This window comes from Chaetura pelagica, unplaced genomic scaffold (genome assembly GCF_000747805.2).
Source record: "Chaetura pelagica isolate M959 unplaced genomic scaffold, ChaPel_1.0 scaffold112, whole genome shotgun sequence".
Lineage (NCBI taxonomy): Eukaryota > Metazoa > Chordata > Aves > Apodiformes > Apodidae > Chaetura > Chaetura pelagica.
The window spans coordinates 518,368-536,035 of NW_009952798.1; the positions used below are offsets into that span (position 1 = coordinate 518,368).

The window sequence follows — 17,668 nt, forward strand, 5'->3', positions numbered from 1 at the left end:
TCACTTATTTCCAAATGAGGAATGTTTTCTTTAGAGAGGTAGCAAATTGATTTTCCCCACATGGAGCATGGGATATCTCATTTCCAAAACAAAACTTTCAGGAATGGCTACACAAGTCTGCTCTTTCTCCATGTGAGTTAGAAAGCAGCATGTATCCTTAGTGTTCCCAACAACGTTGTTCACTGCTGTGCTCTTAAATTTCCCGGGCAGGTCTGGCATGTTCAGTTATAACGGAAGGGAACAAACAAGTGTTTGGATGTAGAAAAAATATAGTACAAATAGTTTTAATATTCAGATTGTTTTATGTGCTGCTTGAGTAGGCAAGAGGTATGTGTTTGTGGAGAGGCTGTGTGACCTTCAGAGCTCAATGAGAGCTGTAGTTGTTGGTAGATGCTCATCACTCACTTCCATAGGTGTACTTAGGATCCTGTAGAAAGTCTCTTTAATTTCAGTTGATACTATTGTTTCCTAAACAAAGGTCTGGGATTTTATTAGTCTAGTCTGATATTTTGCTTTATTTTCCAGCCCCTTTAATTTCTGACCCTTTGATGCAATACTAGGTTGGTTGCAACTTGCTTCTCTTCACCAGCTCTGCTCGCTGTGTCTGAGTGATAAATGCCCTAGGCCCTCCTTCTTGGACCCTGTTTCCAGGAGGCAGAAGCTTTTAAATAAACTTAGAGGGGTGAAAGGAAAATTCAATGAAATGTAAGATCCTGAACTCAGGATGGAGAAAAGGAAAGGAGATGAAGGAGAGAAAACAAAGAGATGGAGGCGATGAGGAAATCAAGGAAGCAGCTGTGACTCCAGAACGTTATATGAAATTAACTAACCTTTGAATAGTTGTTGAGACCATGCTTAAATATAGCAATATGCTTTTCTTAACTTTCAGATATTGCAGAATGCCAGAAACCCCCTAGAGGGGCAAGTGTTAAAACCATTAAAACTGTTAACTTTCTGTTCATTACATTTTAAAAGGTGCAACATGGAAGCATGTTTTTCAGCCAAGAACTAACTTTTGCCAGTCTGCTTTAGGGGTGTCCTCAGCAACCAGCTATTTGCCACCTGCCAGCATGGATTTTCTGGAGATCTGGAACCATTCTTCTCCCCTTTACTTTGATGGGCAGGCACCTCCATATGTCATCTCCAGCTTCTGTTTGGCACCTGAATCGGGAATAGGTCTGTGATCTGACGCATCCTGCCATTTACAGCTGCCTGGTAAGGAAAGTCTTCTAGTCTGTTCTGTGTCTATTGATGGTTTTGTAGCTTAGGGCCAAGCGTTCTGGTATCACAGCTTTCCTGCTTGTGTCAAAACTAGAAGAGCTATGAAGGAGTGGCACAGTGCAAAAGGATACTCTGAGGAGATGTTCTGCAATGTATTCTACAGGGAGGAGGTACTGTTGATGCATTTAGCAGGTGTGATGCGGCTTGTTTCGTGCAAGCACACTAGTTTTCTAAATTCAACACTGCAGTACATCCCTGTTTATTAACTTCTTGTGCCTTTCAGTGCTCCACTTTAATTCCAGCTTTATGCTTACTCTCCCGCTGGTGCACTCTCACCTCACATTTTTAGAGCTCACCTTACCTCTATAGACCCACCCTAAATGCAGACCCAGGTCTTCCACTTGGCCCTTCTTTGCTAATGGCCCTGGACAGTTTTACAAGCTCAGTTGTGGGGGTTTTTCTTGTTTTGTCATACTCTTGCACTTGGCAAAAATGCTGCTGCTCCTTCCTTTCCCTTCATCTTTCTACTGGACAGAAGCCTGGTCACAAAAACAACAGGCAGCCAAAATCTGATTGTCTGTGTAAGTTGTAGGTACGTTAGTGCTGAGCAGCTGTGCCAGTACATTCCTCAGCGAAATATGGTGATAGCTGTCCTGCCATTTTCCTTTTTCCTTTTTTTCTCACACTTTTGAAGTGTTTCTGAGAAACCGGAGTACCAGCAAGCCAGAATCAAATCATTGTTTCAGGAAATAGTTATGCAGGTCAGAGAGGCCTGGAAAAGGCAAGAACTTTGATCATGGGCATTACAATTGCTTAGATGTTCTCTAAGCACTTACTCTCTAGAGTAAGTGATGTGGACCAAGCAAGAAAAAGGAACATGTTTTAGGTGCGAGTGAAGTACTGTTTACTTACATGGTTTGTTGAGCAGCCAACAAGGTCCAAGGTTATTTTGGACTCAGCATGAGTAAGTGATCCAGGTATGACAAATGAGGTAATGCATTCCAGGCTCATTAAAGACTCTTGGCTACACCACTGATTTTGACAAAGTGCCAACGTAGCTTGACCTCAGCTGTGTGAAGGCCACTATTTTTTTAACACCCTTTCCTATAACAACACATCTTTTACATCAGCCAAAATATGTGTATCTAGAGAACAGTGTTATGAAGAGGGTTCAACTTGTTGGGCTCCCAGTTATAATCAGATTCCTAAAAAAGAGATGGTTCTACTGTAACTAACCTGCCAAAGTTAAGCCAAAGCTGGAAGTTGTACTAGGTGGTAAGGCTTAGAAATGTTCTTGTTTCCTGTGTCCTGCTCAGCAGACATTGTCCCTGAAAATTGAGCAGCTGAGGATGGTAGTGACAGGAGAGCAGTGGCCACAACTTTGTGCATTTTATGAGTGGGAGGGCAGTGTAGCCATCTCCTTGCTTACCTTCTGGCCCCTTCCTGATTACCTGTGATGTCCTGATGCTTGCACAGGCTGGTAAGAGAGCTGGAGGGGAAGATGTGATTTTTAAGCAATGGTGATTTTTCGTGGCTTCATGAACAGAGAGGACCTCTAGCTTTGAGGAGGCATCTAGCTGGTCTGAGCAGCTTGAATCCTAAACTCCTCTCTTACTTGTGTGGCTCAGTTGCTTTGTGGGTCACAGTCTGATGCTGAGCTCCAACATGCACTCTTTCTCTGCTGTAGGTGCTTCTGGATTGTCCATGTTTGATTATAGGGGTTGGTAGGCAGCTCACAAGAGCAGGCATTGGGCTTCAGGATCACCAGGTCAGCTTTTTGCTGGGGTAGATTTCAGTCAGCAGAGATTTGCCAGTCTGCATTTACAAATAATTTAACTCCCTGTGCTGTGCATAACACAGGATTTCCATTCAACCTCTGAGGTGTGACCTTGTGTAATACAAACACATGGGACATTACTGAGGGCTTAGCCACAGTTTGGGGAGGAGGAGGCGTGATAGAAGTTCACATCTAGGAAGAAGAAAAGGGTGATTAAGTCTTAATTTTAGATTACTAAGGGCATGATGTCATTACTACTTACATGATGTCAGAGCAAAAATAATATTTTTTTTTTTAAATCCAGTGTGCATGTGAGTGAGGATTTGCAGTGTGTCCTTGTGTCCCATTCAATCATGTTTCATGGTCTTCTGAGAAATACTGATCTCATTTCAAACAGCACGCAACAATCTCTGCGTGATTTGTGGTGACTACCTGTTTTCAGACAACACCCAGGGACCCTTTCAAACATGGAGGGCAAGAAAACATTCCTGTCTCTGGGCAGATTCCTATAAATAATTTTCCCTGAGAATTCACAGCTGAGATGGCAATAAGATGTTTTCCAGAATGGAATAGCTGTTGAGATATGGTTGTCATCATGGCTTGTGTAACTGTTGCTATTCATGACGATCCCATTTCACACACTTTCTACTTAATCAGGAGCACAAGACTGTTACCACCAAGTAGTAGTCAGCTGAAAAACGAAGTCCAGACTGCATGCATACAGGTTAATAATCACATCTTTTGTTTTTATGGTTACAAATGCTTGTGCTTGAATGTTCATCTTGGATTCCTGCTTGATTCCTTGTGAACACCCCTGTGACAACCTCTCTAGCAGTGGGCAGCATTGCAAGTGGTGGTGGTTGCACTGCAGGGCTGGCTGGGTTGGTGGGCTCTGAAGGACAGGTTTGTTTAAATGACATCAGCTGAGTCTCCTGCTTGAGGAAACAAGCAACATACTGATATAAAACTGCCATCCAAGGAGCGCTGAAGTGGTCCCTCTGAGCTGCTGTTGATGGGTAAAGGTGGCAGGCACAACAGTGACGTGTATGGGAAGGGTGGGAAGTGTGCCCTGGTGCTCCTCCAGTTCTCCAAACATGAGGAGTGCTAGCTCATACTGTGCATATTTTGCAGCTGGCTGTGTTTTACCTGGTCATTCCTGATATGTTTGCCAGGACTCAGAAGGTGAAGTGGGTTTCCATGCTGGATTCTAGATTGCTGTTGTGCCCACAGATTTTCCACAGATAATTGTCTGTGCATTGCCATTTTCTAACTGAACTTGGCCTCTGTGGTGACTAGCAAACTTGGGATGAGCTGTAGTCTCAGGAAGAGGCTATTTGAGTCCGCAAGGCACAGACATATCTGGGCTTGGAGTGAATGAACACCCTTTTGCTTCCAGAGGTCTGAACTTGGGACTTCGGGTCATTTGTGCTGTATTGGGTGCACGTCTCTGCTGACAGCCCTTCTGTGCCTGCCTGCCTTGAACAGCAGCATCTCTGCTCTCCTAGGACATTGTCACCTGCTGATCACAGGCATGAGGGTGTTCTGGTTGGCATCCTAAACGTCAAGCATACCCGGCACCTATGCTATGCTAATATTGATCTTTTCAGTCACACTGAAGTAGAGGCAAAAAAAGTTCCTTGCAGCCCATCAAGGATCCCCATGAACATTCCAGGAGCCGAGTTTTTCCCTCTTACAGATACATCAGAAAGCAAAAAATAGTAAGAAGGGGAAAAAAATCAACAGAAATTGGCAAAAGCAAACATTGTCAAATGCACAGGAAAGAAAGTATTTAAAGTGGTAATATGTTGTGTATCTCATACTCATGTTTTTTGTGGTTGTTTTTTTTTACTTTAATTTGCTTTGCTTATGTTCTCACCTTCTGGGAATGTACAAGTTATCAGGTCTCACTGCCACAAATGCTTTCAGAAAATGAATTTGAAAGCCATATGCACAAACATGTGAAGAAACTGAATTGGTTCAGATATTCTTAGGGAGTCATACCAGAAGCCCTTCTCTACTAAAAAGTAGGAAAAACCATGGGATATTCACCTTGCTGTCCAGTACATGCTGCACATCCAGTGTCATCAGGAAAACTGGAACTAAGCCAAAACATGTGGGTAAAATTGCTTTAAAATAATTATGAATAACAAATTCATGAAATCTGCAGTGTGCTCAGGAATATGTCATAAATGAAACAAAAAAAAAAGAAAAAAATTAAAACAAATACGTGACTTGCAAATTATTCTTTCAGTCCTAGTCATATTTCCTAGCTGAGGAGAACATAATGGATACAGCTGAAATATAAATAACCTTCAAATAATACATTTATTTATAATGATTTAGGGAGCAAATGTTAATGGCTTTGTTTCAGCTGTGACTGGAACTATTTCAAATGTTTTCTTTTACCAAGTAGATACTAGAAGCAAGGACCTTCTCTTCTGGTATTAATTCCTGTTGCTTTCTTGTTAATTGTGTGTCTGATCTGGAAGGGCTTAAAGTGATTTAAAGTCATACCATGGGGCATGTGGGACAGTCCTCATGTGTGCTGCAGGCAGAGCTTCCCATGCAGCTCCTGAGCCGTAGGGAGAAGGCAAGCACCCCATTTCATAGTGGGCTCGTGCCAGTTCTGCCATGGAAGGCTCCAATTCAAACAGTGTTAATATGCAAGCTCAATATACCTGGAATTTAGGAACAAATGCCTTCTTGCTTTTAAAGCTTTTAGCAAAACATTAGGAGTGCTTTATAGTGTGATGCAAAGTACAGTGCCAAAACTCAAGATAACAAGTATGTTTGGAAAACATTGAGCCTTGAACTAGTTTCTTTATTTATTTAAATAAAATAATAATTCACATGCAAGTGTATTTGATCCTGGCTGAACCACATCTCTCTCCAGCCGTTGGTTGGACATGGCCAGGGGATCCATTCATTGGAAGGTTCAACGTATTAATCATGTGTGCAGGGTGTACTAAATTGAGGGAACGTTGCTGTTTTCTTCAGCACCTTTTTTTTAAAGAAGGTGCGACTGGAGTGGCTAACCGTGGTCAAGGATCTGTCCATCCCATCCAGGTTGTGTGCAAAAACAAGCATGAGGAAGACATGAAAGGCGGAGGGATGAGCGGGGTTTATAAATAAGGCAGGACGGCGTGGCTGGGGCTGGCAGTCTGGCAGCCGGCGCTGGAGTCCTCGGCGCTCATCCCACGCTCCCGCCGAGTCGCTCATCTCTGTTTATATGAGTAATGGAGCGGCTGGGGGAGGGGATTTGTAAGCACGGAGCAAATACTCTTAGTGTTCATTTTCTCTAAGACTGACATCCACACCAAGTCGAGACTTCCAGCGACGTAGTGTGCAGTCACATGCTGTAGCATTCATGAGTACAGATATAAATCAGGCAGATGTTTGTCGACTGGAATGGGTAATAATTTCTTTCTCTCTTTGTTTGATTTTGCATGTTAGCCTTAGATGACAATTTCAGAATTGCTTTCTGCAGTACTTTTCAATAAGCAGAATGTGTTTCACTGGAGATAGATAGAGGTATTCCATAGGGAGATAAACATATTTTTATATAGACACAAATATAGACTTACACACATATGTACATGCATATGTAGAGAGATATATATTTATTTACTGTGTGCCAGTGCTGGGGGAAGAAAAAGGATGTGTTTTTTTTACTTTTAGTTTTAAACCCATGGCTTTTCTTTTTCTCTAAGCAGACCAAATATGACACTGTTACTCAAACTATAAAATCAAATTAGCACCCTTTATTGTATTTGCAAACTAATTAAAATGTAAAATGTCCTGAAACCACTGGCTTATTGTGTGACAAATGTAAGATTAGAAACAATTAGAAGGCACTCAAGAGGTTTGTGGTGTTTAGATTTCTGACATTGTTCTAATCATCCCTTTAAGTAATGAAAACAATGGTTACCTAGAAATAAAAGATTTAAAGGAAATTATCTTCCTCAGTACAGTCATTATTTAATGACTGTTAATCATTTTAGATGTTGTCATAGTAGTCAGAAGCTGATTTTTAAATCTGAAAGCAGGCAGGACACGTAATAATGAACAAACATTTGCTTCATCTATTATCTCTACATGTGATCATAATTTATATTGTAATACCACTATTGAAAGATGAGTCTGATATTTTTTGTGATGATCCATATCCCATTCTACAAATGGCTCAGCACGCTTAGGATTTAGTCACTGTGTTATTTCAGAGCTGTTTTGTCTTAAGAATTGGACAAAACTGAACGTGAATCATGTTAATTTGTATGTGTGGTATGTAACCCTTATGAAACAATCAATCACTTACTTCAGTTCTTGTCAACTTCTGTTAAGGGTTTTTTTAAATCTATTTCAGGGCTCAGGGGTCATTTTTTGTGGTGTTTTTTTTTGTTTGTTTTGGGTTTTTTTTAGTTTTTCAGGAGAACGTTGAGAAGAATGACAGAATATATAAACATTTCTTGAGCTGTAAGGAATTTCAATATTTCAAAAGATTTCCAAAACCAGATGTTTTCCGAAGTTGGAAACAGTAGTTAGTACTCATACTTGAAGGTTAGAAATAAGAAATGCAGCAGGCTGATTAATACAAAGTTACCTATTAATATCCTACTTTGTTCTTTTTTGTACCATGGAAAAATATTTGTGCTTTCTCTCCGAGTCCTTCGGAGACCAGTGTTTGACTTTATATTAATTAGTTATGTGAAAGTAGAACAGATTAGCCTTGGGGGATATTCTATAGAAATGTATAGCACGTCAAGATGAAACCCATGGAGGATGGGAATCTCATAATAAGCATTTAGTGTAGACAGATGTGTACATTTCTGTGACTGATTGTAGTGGAATTATGTATTATGCTTTCAGCTGTTATGAATCCAGTATAAGACAATGTGCTCAAATTGTTCTCCCATTAATTTTCAGCGCCAAATCTTAAAGGCAGACCGCGCAAAAAGAAGCCTTGCCCACAGAGAAGAGATTCATTAAATGGCATTAAGGATTCCAACAATAATTCTGAAAGCAAAGCTGTTGCCAAGGTAAATCACTTAATAATTCTCTTTTCAGTACACTCTCCTTTTTTAGGTACAGCCCTGCCTTTGTTTCCCAGCATGCTGTTTCAAATTTAGAACGTAACTTTTTTTCTGGGAGAGGTGAATGTAATTGTTTTTTCAATAGTTTTATTCTTCACTTTAATCATGCCTGTGTTCAAAGTTACCAGCAGCTGTAATCACCTAACAACCTAATGCTATCAGCTTGTTGGTAACTGGTAGTGCTTAAGCTTTCTTGGCATCTAGTGTTAGTTTTCACATTCTGTGACACACAAACATAGTTTGTGACAGTATCTTCGAATTAAAAATAAACCAGGGAGCAGCTCACCCTGTTACAGTGTACTTCTAAATATAAGTTTGAAGATAAACAGACTATGAAATAAGAGCTGCTTCAGTAATCGTTTCTAAGAAGCATACACAAATGACATTGGCTTGATGTTAAGATTTTAACTTTTTTAAATTAGAAAAAAAAAAGCGCAGAAACTCAGTATAAAAGCTTAAAAAAAATAATCTGGACTGTTTCTTTAATACTTAGTGCTGAGCTGCATGTTCCAGGGTTTGTTGAATAGTGCGTGCTTTTACTGAGTCTTCTGTAAGTGCTGTGTTGCTTAGTCCATACTACAAGTAAAAATTAGATTGTTGGTTTGTGTTTATAAACTTAATCTTCTAGATATTTATGGGTTTGTGTCTTTTTCTTAAAATATTTAAAAATGGAGTTTCTGTAGTGTCATTAACATGCTATTTTCTGTGTTTCTGTGTGGTTTTAAATCGGAATTTGGTTTCCTCTCAAAAAAAAAAAAAAGGCAGCACAAATGGCTCCTTTCAAGATGATTTAATTTGAAACTGTAAGATGCAAAGATGGAAAATTACATAGAGCAATACTTGTAGATTTTTATCTGAGACAGAAATTTGTCACTGTGATACTTTTGAGATAAACAGGTTAGCATAGACTGAATTTTAAGGCCAACTCCTCCCGAATCCATTGTTTCAATAAATTAGATGGATGTGTAGCTGAAAAATGCTTCCATTGTTGTGACCATCTCTTCAGGAAATACAGTGAATCTATAGATCCCTTTATGTTGGTATTGTTGTATGCAGTGAATGTCCTGAGAGATTAGGAGGTTAAAGAGGTCAAGTGGAAGTGTTCTGCTCTCAGTTTCTCATAGGAAGGCAAATTAAATTCCACCACCTCCTCCTCCTTAGGAGTTCAGTTCAAATTGTGCCTTCTGTTGATGACAATAAAAGAGGCTGAAGTTCGTCATGAAGCTGTGCCCTTAAGTCACTGTTTCTCTTCTTTTTATGCCCTGTTGTGCTCAGCTGGAGTCTGTACTATCGTATTAGACAAGCATGGTAACAGGCGATGGAGCCTGGTATGTGGAGTTGTGAGGTCCTGCCAGATACTATAGGGTTTGCCAGAATGTTTTTGCTCTGTGCAAATGTGCAAAATCCACAGTGTGAAAATGGCTCAATTTGCCTCAGTTCCCCTTCCCTCAACCTGTTTTTAATGTTAAAATATTACCAGCAAACTGCAACATAGACTGTGTTGTCAAAGCACCCTGGACTGTAGCATGGGGAGTTCTGCCTCTTCAGCACCTAATATATAGGTATTAGATAATTAAAAACAACAGTAACACTTTATATCGATTTGTTTATCCTCTCTGTTTATATTTGGGCTCACCCTCCTAGTCAAATGGGAGGATATTTCAGATAAGAAGTAATTCTGCCTATTTGTCTAGTCGTACTGTGCTCATCGTTGTACAGATATTAATAGCATTAATTATCTTGGCCAGCTTAATTTCATTATTAATAATAGACATGCTTATGATATAATGTCCTTGTATGTAGTTACAGTGATTTCACTGTGGGTCATCACATCAGTCAGTGTCTCAGGGCTGTGGATATACAGTGAATCTACAGCATATGCGTTGCACTTTATACAGACCCTGCCTACAGGTTGCTGAGGAAGGAGAGGCAATGTATTTGAAAAAGAGGGGGCAACGGAGATCCACCTACCGTTTTCTCATTGTTGGGACCAGCTGAGATGTTAATACCTTGGACTCCATCAGCTTCACCATCAGTTTTCCTCCTCTGTCTGTGCTCCATCTCCAACTCATGCTGACAGTGGGTCTGTGGAGAGCAGAACTGAACACAGCTAGTGTCAATGGGACAAATCCACTTGTGTTGGAGACTGGAACATTTTGGCAGTGGTCCTGGCCTTTTGACCATTTGACCAGAAGTTGTGCTGCATTCATCCTCAGATGATGTGCCCAGTGTCTGACAGCAGCCTCGTTTCTTGGGTGCGGGGCCACAGCTCTGACAGAGACACAGTGGCTGTGCAGTTTGCCTTAGGAAGTGGCGGAAGTGGCATTCTGAAGACTCTTGTTTTAAGCCTGTCAAGACCTGCTCAAGCCACATGATTGTAGTGACTTGCTGCATTTCATCTTCTCAGCTTCCAGTGACTAGAAAGCTTGTTACCTTCTCACGACTTAGTTCTCAGTAGGCATGTTTACCTTGAACCATCAGCAGATTGTTTTGTAGGCTTTTGCTGTTACCTGATACAGAAGAGCATTTGGTTGGGTAGAAGCAGCTCAGAGTAAATTCCAGCATAGCTGTTTTGTTAAAAATAAAGTGACAGGGGGACAGACAATGTAATCCTGGACCTGCAGGTGCTGCCAGGAGAAGTGGGTCTTTAATGTACCACTTCTTACTTTTGACTTCCTTGCTGGTCGCTGCATCCATTTTAGTACCCCCTCATGAAGATCCCAGCGGAGTTCCGTCCCAGGCAGGGAATGTAAACAATCACAAGAATACAAGGCCATCTACTGAGGCAGCTCTCCTGGAGAAGCATGTGTGAAGCTCTTCTCTCCAAACACTCCCAGGACTTTGGAGGTTTTCATACTTCACATGTCATCAGTGCTGGACAGGCTTTTGGGACTTGCAGGCTCCAGCGTAACTCTCATCATACCTGCTTCACACTACCAGAGAGCACTCCCACTCAAGGTGTGCAGAAGTGCACTGTAAGGCTTTGTAAAACTGGCTGATCTGACCGTGTCAAAGAGCTTGAAGGATTAACTTGTTAAACATGGAAACCCAGATGAATGTACTCAATACATCTCCTAGCACAAATGCTAGAGTAAATCTCTGACTTAAATTTGTACAGCAAAATCTGGAAAATAAGTTCAAAAGTTGCCAGGATATGCTGTTTCTGTGGCCACAGGTGGCCTGGCATGCTGTCAGATGTGGAGGTTTATTTCAAATGTCCCAGCCATTATCTGATTGAAATTCTAAAATGCAGGTCTTTAGTGGTCTATGTTGTGTGTGACCTCTGGCAGGAGAAGGCAACAGTTGGATGTACCCATGAGCATTCACCGGCCATTTGTTCGTGGATCATATGTCTCTGATGGAACACACAGTAAGAGCTAGTCAGGTGTTTCCAGAGCCCATCTCAATATATCCCCAGCTTGTCCCCACTGGGGGTTGCCTGTCTGGGCCTTAGCCCTCAGTTTCATTTTGGAGGTATTACTCACACTGAGGCTACAATGAAAGAGCTTTAACTCCTCTTGTAGAAACTGAACCCTCCCTTTATAATGGAGTTGTTCAGGCTTTCTGAGCAGACTGGAGAAGAGAGCAGAGCCAAGCAGAACTCCATGTTCAGGACTTTCCTCCAGGTCTTTGCACTCTGTGAAGATTCAAAGTCGTGTTCTCAGAGAGGAGGGAACAGTTTGTGGTGCCTAGTGCAAAGCTGGCATTGCTGTCTCTGACTTTGATGTGTTTGTGCTGGATTTACACCATTGTTACCCAGAACAGCCTTTGCCCCTTTTGGTTCTCATTAATCATTGGTTATGGTGTTCATCCATATCTCCTCTCAGATGGTGGGAAGGTTCCAGAACTGAGGCCTGTGCCTCAGGCGCTGAGTAGATACAGCACCACAGTCTTCATCAAAGCATTTTGGCACCTTTGAGTTCCACAGATACTTTGACCTTGCTTCTCTCTACACTGGAAAAGAGGTGGTGTGTTACGTGGGGATTTCTCACTCCCAGTGCCTTCTTTTTAAATGTTATTTTATTTGTTTCCTTATGTCTCCTTGGGAGTAATATCCTTTGCCACTGGTTTGCTTGCATAGCTGTCATGGTTTTAACCCAACAGTCAGCTAAATATCATGCACATTTCATTTGGCATTTGTGCCCAAGCTGTCTTTGCAAACATAGTTCTGAATTGTCCAGTCTGGAAAAGAAAATCCATTAAAAAGATTGATTTATTTGCCTTCACAAGTGGGTGACAAAACTGAAAAATTGTTCCCGGGCCCAGTGAATTTGTTCCAAGTTTTATCTTGCAATAAATATACAGCTTAAATTAAAAATTGTAAATTTATTGAAATCATGGCTTCATATTGTAATCTGAACTTTCTAAGGGAAGCTCTTTAATAATTTTGTGAGGATCCAAAGTGATAAAGTTAAGGAGTTAAAGCTCTGAACTGAAAAGTGGATGAGGAAATTTTAAGTTAATTTAATAGGATAAAAATCCCATTAGCTCCCTTGATTTTTGGAAGAAACTCGGGATCTTTACCGAAGTTCAATCAATAAGCATATCTATTACTAAAAGGGAAAAACATGGTGTCTTGTGCCATAGGAAGACAATATCCCTTTGTATCTTGTAACCACAGAGTATCAAGCAATACAACGGGCATACTTCAGCAGTAACTGATCAAGAAAAATTCCATAGGAAGTCGCATTTTCCAGTCCCTGCTGCATTGCCTGGGAGGAGTGTGCCTGTACCCTGCAGTGTCAAACAGGGAGATTGTTCAGCACCATTGATTACCTTGGAAGCTTGTGGCCACTTCTCTCTGCTTAGGAGCTAGCATTGCTTTGTCCAACATCTGTGGAAAGCTGTGGAGGCAGCTCAACTTAATTCAGTGCTTTCTGCAAAGTTAATACCCTGGAGGAGTATAAAAGAAAAGATTTTGCTTTCCATGAGCCTGAACACTGGGTAGCTTTATTGAGATAAAATAAGCATGTCACAGTCTTTCCAATGATATGTTTGTAGTTTGTTTACAAGCACTTACATAATGCTCTTCATAACACTTGCTTCTAAAATGTCAAAAAGTACCCAGGAAGCTCCTGGTTTTGAAGTGGAGAGAAAGGAGATTCAATGTCTTACTTGACCAAAAGCTCCTGCCTTCCTGTTCAGCAAGATACCCGGCTCTCCTCTGCTGTCCCCCTAAAGTACCAAATACGGGCTCTTGCAATCTCCATGCTCCCTGTGGGAGCACAAAAGGCAGGTCTTGGATGGAATGCGGAGCTGCTAGAAGGCTCCTGACAGCACTTAAAAGCATTGAAGGAACAGTGCAAATCCAAAAACAATGTGGCACCATCTCTTCCACCTTGTATTAGAGGACTTCCAGTACTTCATTGGAAATGTATTGATCCTGTCTTGGTCATGGAGAGCTTTTAAACATCAGTTTGCAAGGTTTTGCTCTTTTCTATTTTTGTATACATAAATTATAGGAAAGCTCAAGTTGTAATTTGCTTGATTCAATTAGAAGATTATCTTCAGGAGGACTGCAGGATTAAGCCAGTCTCACTGGATATTCTTCCCCATGTTTGAATACTGATGAGAGGCAAAATGGTTCCAATTTGTTGACTTCCTGACTGGCACCCGTTTGCCAGGGAGACCAGTGGGAGACCTGGAGCTCTGGGACTCATGTGCGTTGGGGCTGCTGCTACTAGGAAGGGCTCCAGCTACCAGCCTTCTCCTTCTGCTAATTATGTAAGGCTGTGCTTAAGTTTAAGCAGATGCTCAAACCCACTTGACTTAAGTCTATGCTACAGCAGAGCCTCCACTCATGTGTGCCAAGAGCTCTGCCAGGGCAAGGCTTGCCAAGGTTTGCATCTATCCTGGTGGGCTAAAGGAGAGAAAAATGTGTCATTGTGGAGCTGGCTTCTGAGTGTTCCTGGAAGGGGCTGAGCACCCTCATCTCCAAGGGTTGTCTGTGGGACTCGACAATGTTCAGTGTCAATCCTGGAATGAAGGTTATTATTAGACTTGCTAATGGCAAGTGTATGTGAGAGATGGGAGCTGTCTGTGACATAGCAATGTATAGTCATAAAAATGCAGATCTGGAGAGCATTACCAATGGGTTATAATGATTTAAAGATGTGGCTATTTAAAAATGTTGTGACTAAGATTCAGAACAAGACATTTAGCTCTATAAATAGCTTCCTTTGTTTCCCTCAAACACAGTTGCATGGTTTGGCCTTAATTTTTCTTAACAATCTGTTCTGCTAGGAGAGGGTATTTATTCCTTAAGTGAATATTAAAGGTTGCCTAGATCTGATATGACATCTTTTCTTTTCCCAGGTAAAATGTGAGGCTAAGTCAGCTTTGCCCAAACCCAAGAGTAACAACAGCAACTGTAAAAAAGGCTCAAGTGAGGATAAATCAAAGATTGCCATAGGTGAAGAATGCAGAGCTGATGAGCAGGCTTTCCTTGTGGCTCTTTATAAATACATGAAAGAAAGGAAAACACCAATTGAACGAATACCCTATTTAGGTTTTAAGCAGAGTAAGTATCCTTTTTCTCACTTTCTTGTTGACATTTCAGAATGGTTTGGCTTCTCTGGAGAAATCATTTGCACAGGAAGCCTATTTTAAAGCCTTATGGATGGGGGGACCATGTTTGTATCTACACATTTTCCAGTCCAGGCATTTCACTGTCTTATGCCTAGATTTGCATCTCTTCCTTCTGGGGTAGTTGCTGCCAGATATTTATAGTTTTAAATCCACTGATTATGACTAGAAATAGGCATGTTGAAAACTCTAGTTTTCTGTTTTGTAAATCTGCAGCGTCTGTAATGCCTTTCTTCTGAGTTAATAATATGACGTATCTTTATTGTGGCCAGATGTTCTTTATGAAAGGACAAATATTAAAGGAAGACATTTAAAGGTGGTCAAGTAAGGCACAAAAGGGATCGTATCTTTAAGCCCAAAAAATGTGTTTATAGTTAATAAATTACTGACCTTGGAGAATATAAAACCAGACTGTATCTGTTAAATACAGAATGCAAGGTTGAGAATTGCTTTGGCATGTACAGTTTGTAGTGCCATAATCTGAATAGTAATTGTAGGTCGAGAAGTTACAGTTGTAACTAAATTTTACATAAATATTGCAGCACAATGTCGATCTTTCAGACTTTCCAACAAAAGTTATAAATGGTGGTGGTTTTCCTCCGTATCTGTAGATAGAATGATACTTTATTTCCTTAAAGGAAGAATTCCACAGTTTGAAATATTATTTACTCTAATTTATCTCCCAGATTAAAACCATGTGTTATTTTGATGAAGAATGTCAAACCTGTATGTTTTACATAACAATTTACATACCTAATAGCAATTGGCACTGATTGCAACAGGCCTCCAGCAGCCATTATAAACTTATATAACTCCGAATGATTACAGTGTTTGTCTGAAAACTGGCTGCTTGAAATGGAAGTAAAATTAATGTACTATGAACAGCTTCGTTGCATTATGCATTGATTCAGATTAAATCAAGGCCTAAGCAAAGCTCTTGATAGCTTTGAAACAGTACTAGGTTCAATGAGGCTTTCAGGACTTTTTTTGTGTCGAAGAGAGGATTTTTTTTCCCCCCATTTTATTCTGCACTCCCTCAAGCACGGGGACAGGATGGGCTGAAGTACTATTTCTAAAATGCCCCACTGGGGCTAGGGCCCTCTGCTAACGTTTAGCTGAAATACAACTGAAAGTTGTCTGACATTCATTATAAATTAGGGGCCTGATCCAGCAAATACTTAAATGCCAAGAATAGGTATGCTGAGAAGAGCAGAAGTGTTTGCAGTACAGGACTCTATTTGTCCAGCCAGACTTGTGCAAACATTGCCAACATAAATCGGTTAGTCGGAAGAAGCTGTATGTAAACTGCAACAGAGTATCTCACTGCAGAGGGAAACATCCCTGTCCTCCATGGTCCACAGCATTATTGCTGAGTCTGGCCAAAAGTATTTGTAGGATGTCTATGGGATATCACTGTTGGTGGAATAGTATGTACATCTTTCACAGAGCTAAGATAGCAATTTTTCTTCTAGCAATTAAAATAAGATGAAAATTAATCTAAAATAAAAATAAATAATAGTTCAAGTAATAAAATAAAACAAAATAAGAGACACCAGCAGCAGGCAGTGGCCCCATGGGACAGTGGGCCAGGATGAAAAGCACATGAGATGGGAGGAGCTCTGCAGGAAGTAACAAGCATCTCCCAACAAGTCTTTTGAAGGAGTTGCCTCTGTTCTTCCCAGCCCACAGCTGTGAGCAAGGCATAGCCCCCCACGATAATAATTATGTTAATTCTCATCTGTGCTCCCCCTGGGTTCGTTTGTACAGGACCTGTTAGAGCACATCTTATTGTTTATTGATTATGGAGGCCATTCTCTGAACTGCGGTAATTATTGGGTATTTTTGTTAATCGATAAGCTTTCTGTGTGAGCCAGTGTGTGTCTCATGCTTGCTTGCTAATGAAATCAGCATTAAACAAATAATTAAAAGCAACATTTTTCCCAATTAGTAATTTTTATTATCAAAGTTATGGAAACATGTTGCAGTCATTGTATTGTGCCTCTTATCAGCAAAGTCAAATGAGCCCATTACCTTTGTCTCAGTGTATTTTTCCAGTCCTGTTAAGGAATCTAAGTGTGTTGTCTTATATGTAATTTAAAAATACATATGTAGTATGGGCTAATATTTACTCTTCAGGTTATGTAAATACCTCTCTGGGAGATGTTTCACAGGAGCTTTTTCAGGGGCTGTGAGCTTTTTTTCTCTATTTTTCTTTTTTGAAAACTGTTTAATTTACATTTCTTTGACATATGTTGGTTAATGCAATGCTTATCTAAATACTTATTGTCCCTCTAACAGTTAACCTTTGGACTATGTTTCAAGCTGCTCAAAAACTGGGAGGATATGAAACAGTAAGTGTTTAAGTAACTTAAATGAAATAATTGTGCAATCTAACTTTTCCCTGTTAGAAAAAAAACACGTTAAAGCAAACAATCATTTGCTGCATTTTAGGCTAGCTGTACACATTGTGGGTTTACTGGGCCATTTTTGGAAATGGTCCAAATTAGTTCCAGGTTTGGCAAAATTATAAACTTGTCGTAAAAGCTACAAGTGGAAAACATATGTAACTCTTCCCTGTCAAGGAAATTAGTTGGGTCTGTAATTTTTTCCCATGTTGAGAAAGGGCTATTATTGTACAACAAGCCAAGATTGCATAAAAGAAATTTCACTTGGCAACATCCCTGACATCTGTTCATGTCTAATATGGGAAATGTATTAAAGGCTTTCAAAAGTAATCAGCATTGTCCATTAAGGAATAGTATGCTGCAGTATCTTCTCTTATTCCAAGTGTAAAAGATCTTTATTAGACAAGGGTCAGTACCACATAAACAGGAAGTTAGCAAAGTAATTCAGAAAAGTCTCTGGCACTTTTTATCAGCTAACCGTATCTGACAAGAGTAGTTTATTTTTAGCTCACAGGGAAATTTGATGGCCATGGATTTTACAGCATGTATTTTGAACCAATAAAATATTAGAGCAACAAACTTAGATTAAA

The 17,668-nt window shown here is 40.3% G+C and overlaps 1 protein-coding gene across 1 annotated transcript in view; it reads left to right on the top strand.

Moving 5' to 3' along the window:
* ARID5B (AT rich interactive domain 5B (MRF1-like)) overlaps positions 1–17,668 on the top strand; it is a 103,716-nt gene that overhangs the window by 60,080 nt on the left and 25,968 nt on the right. The window contains exons 3-5 of the mRNA XM_009994841.1: positions 7,922–8,034; positions 14,404–14,608; positions 16,972–17,024. Coding sequence (XP_009993143.1) covers positions 7,922–8,034; positions 14,404–14,608; positions 16,972–17,024 — 371 coding nt within the window. The remainder of the gene's footprint in view (positions 1–7,921; positions 8,035–14,403; positions 14,609–16,971; positions 17,025–17,668) is intronic.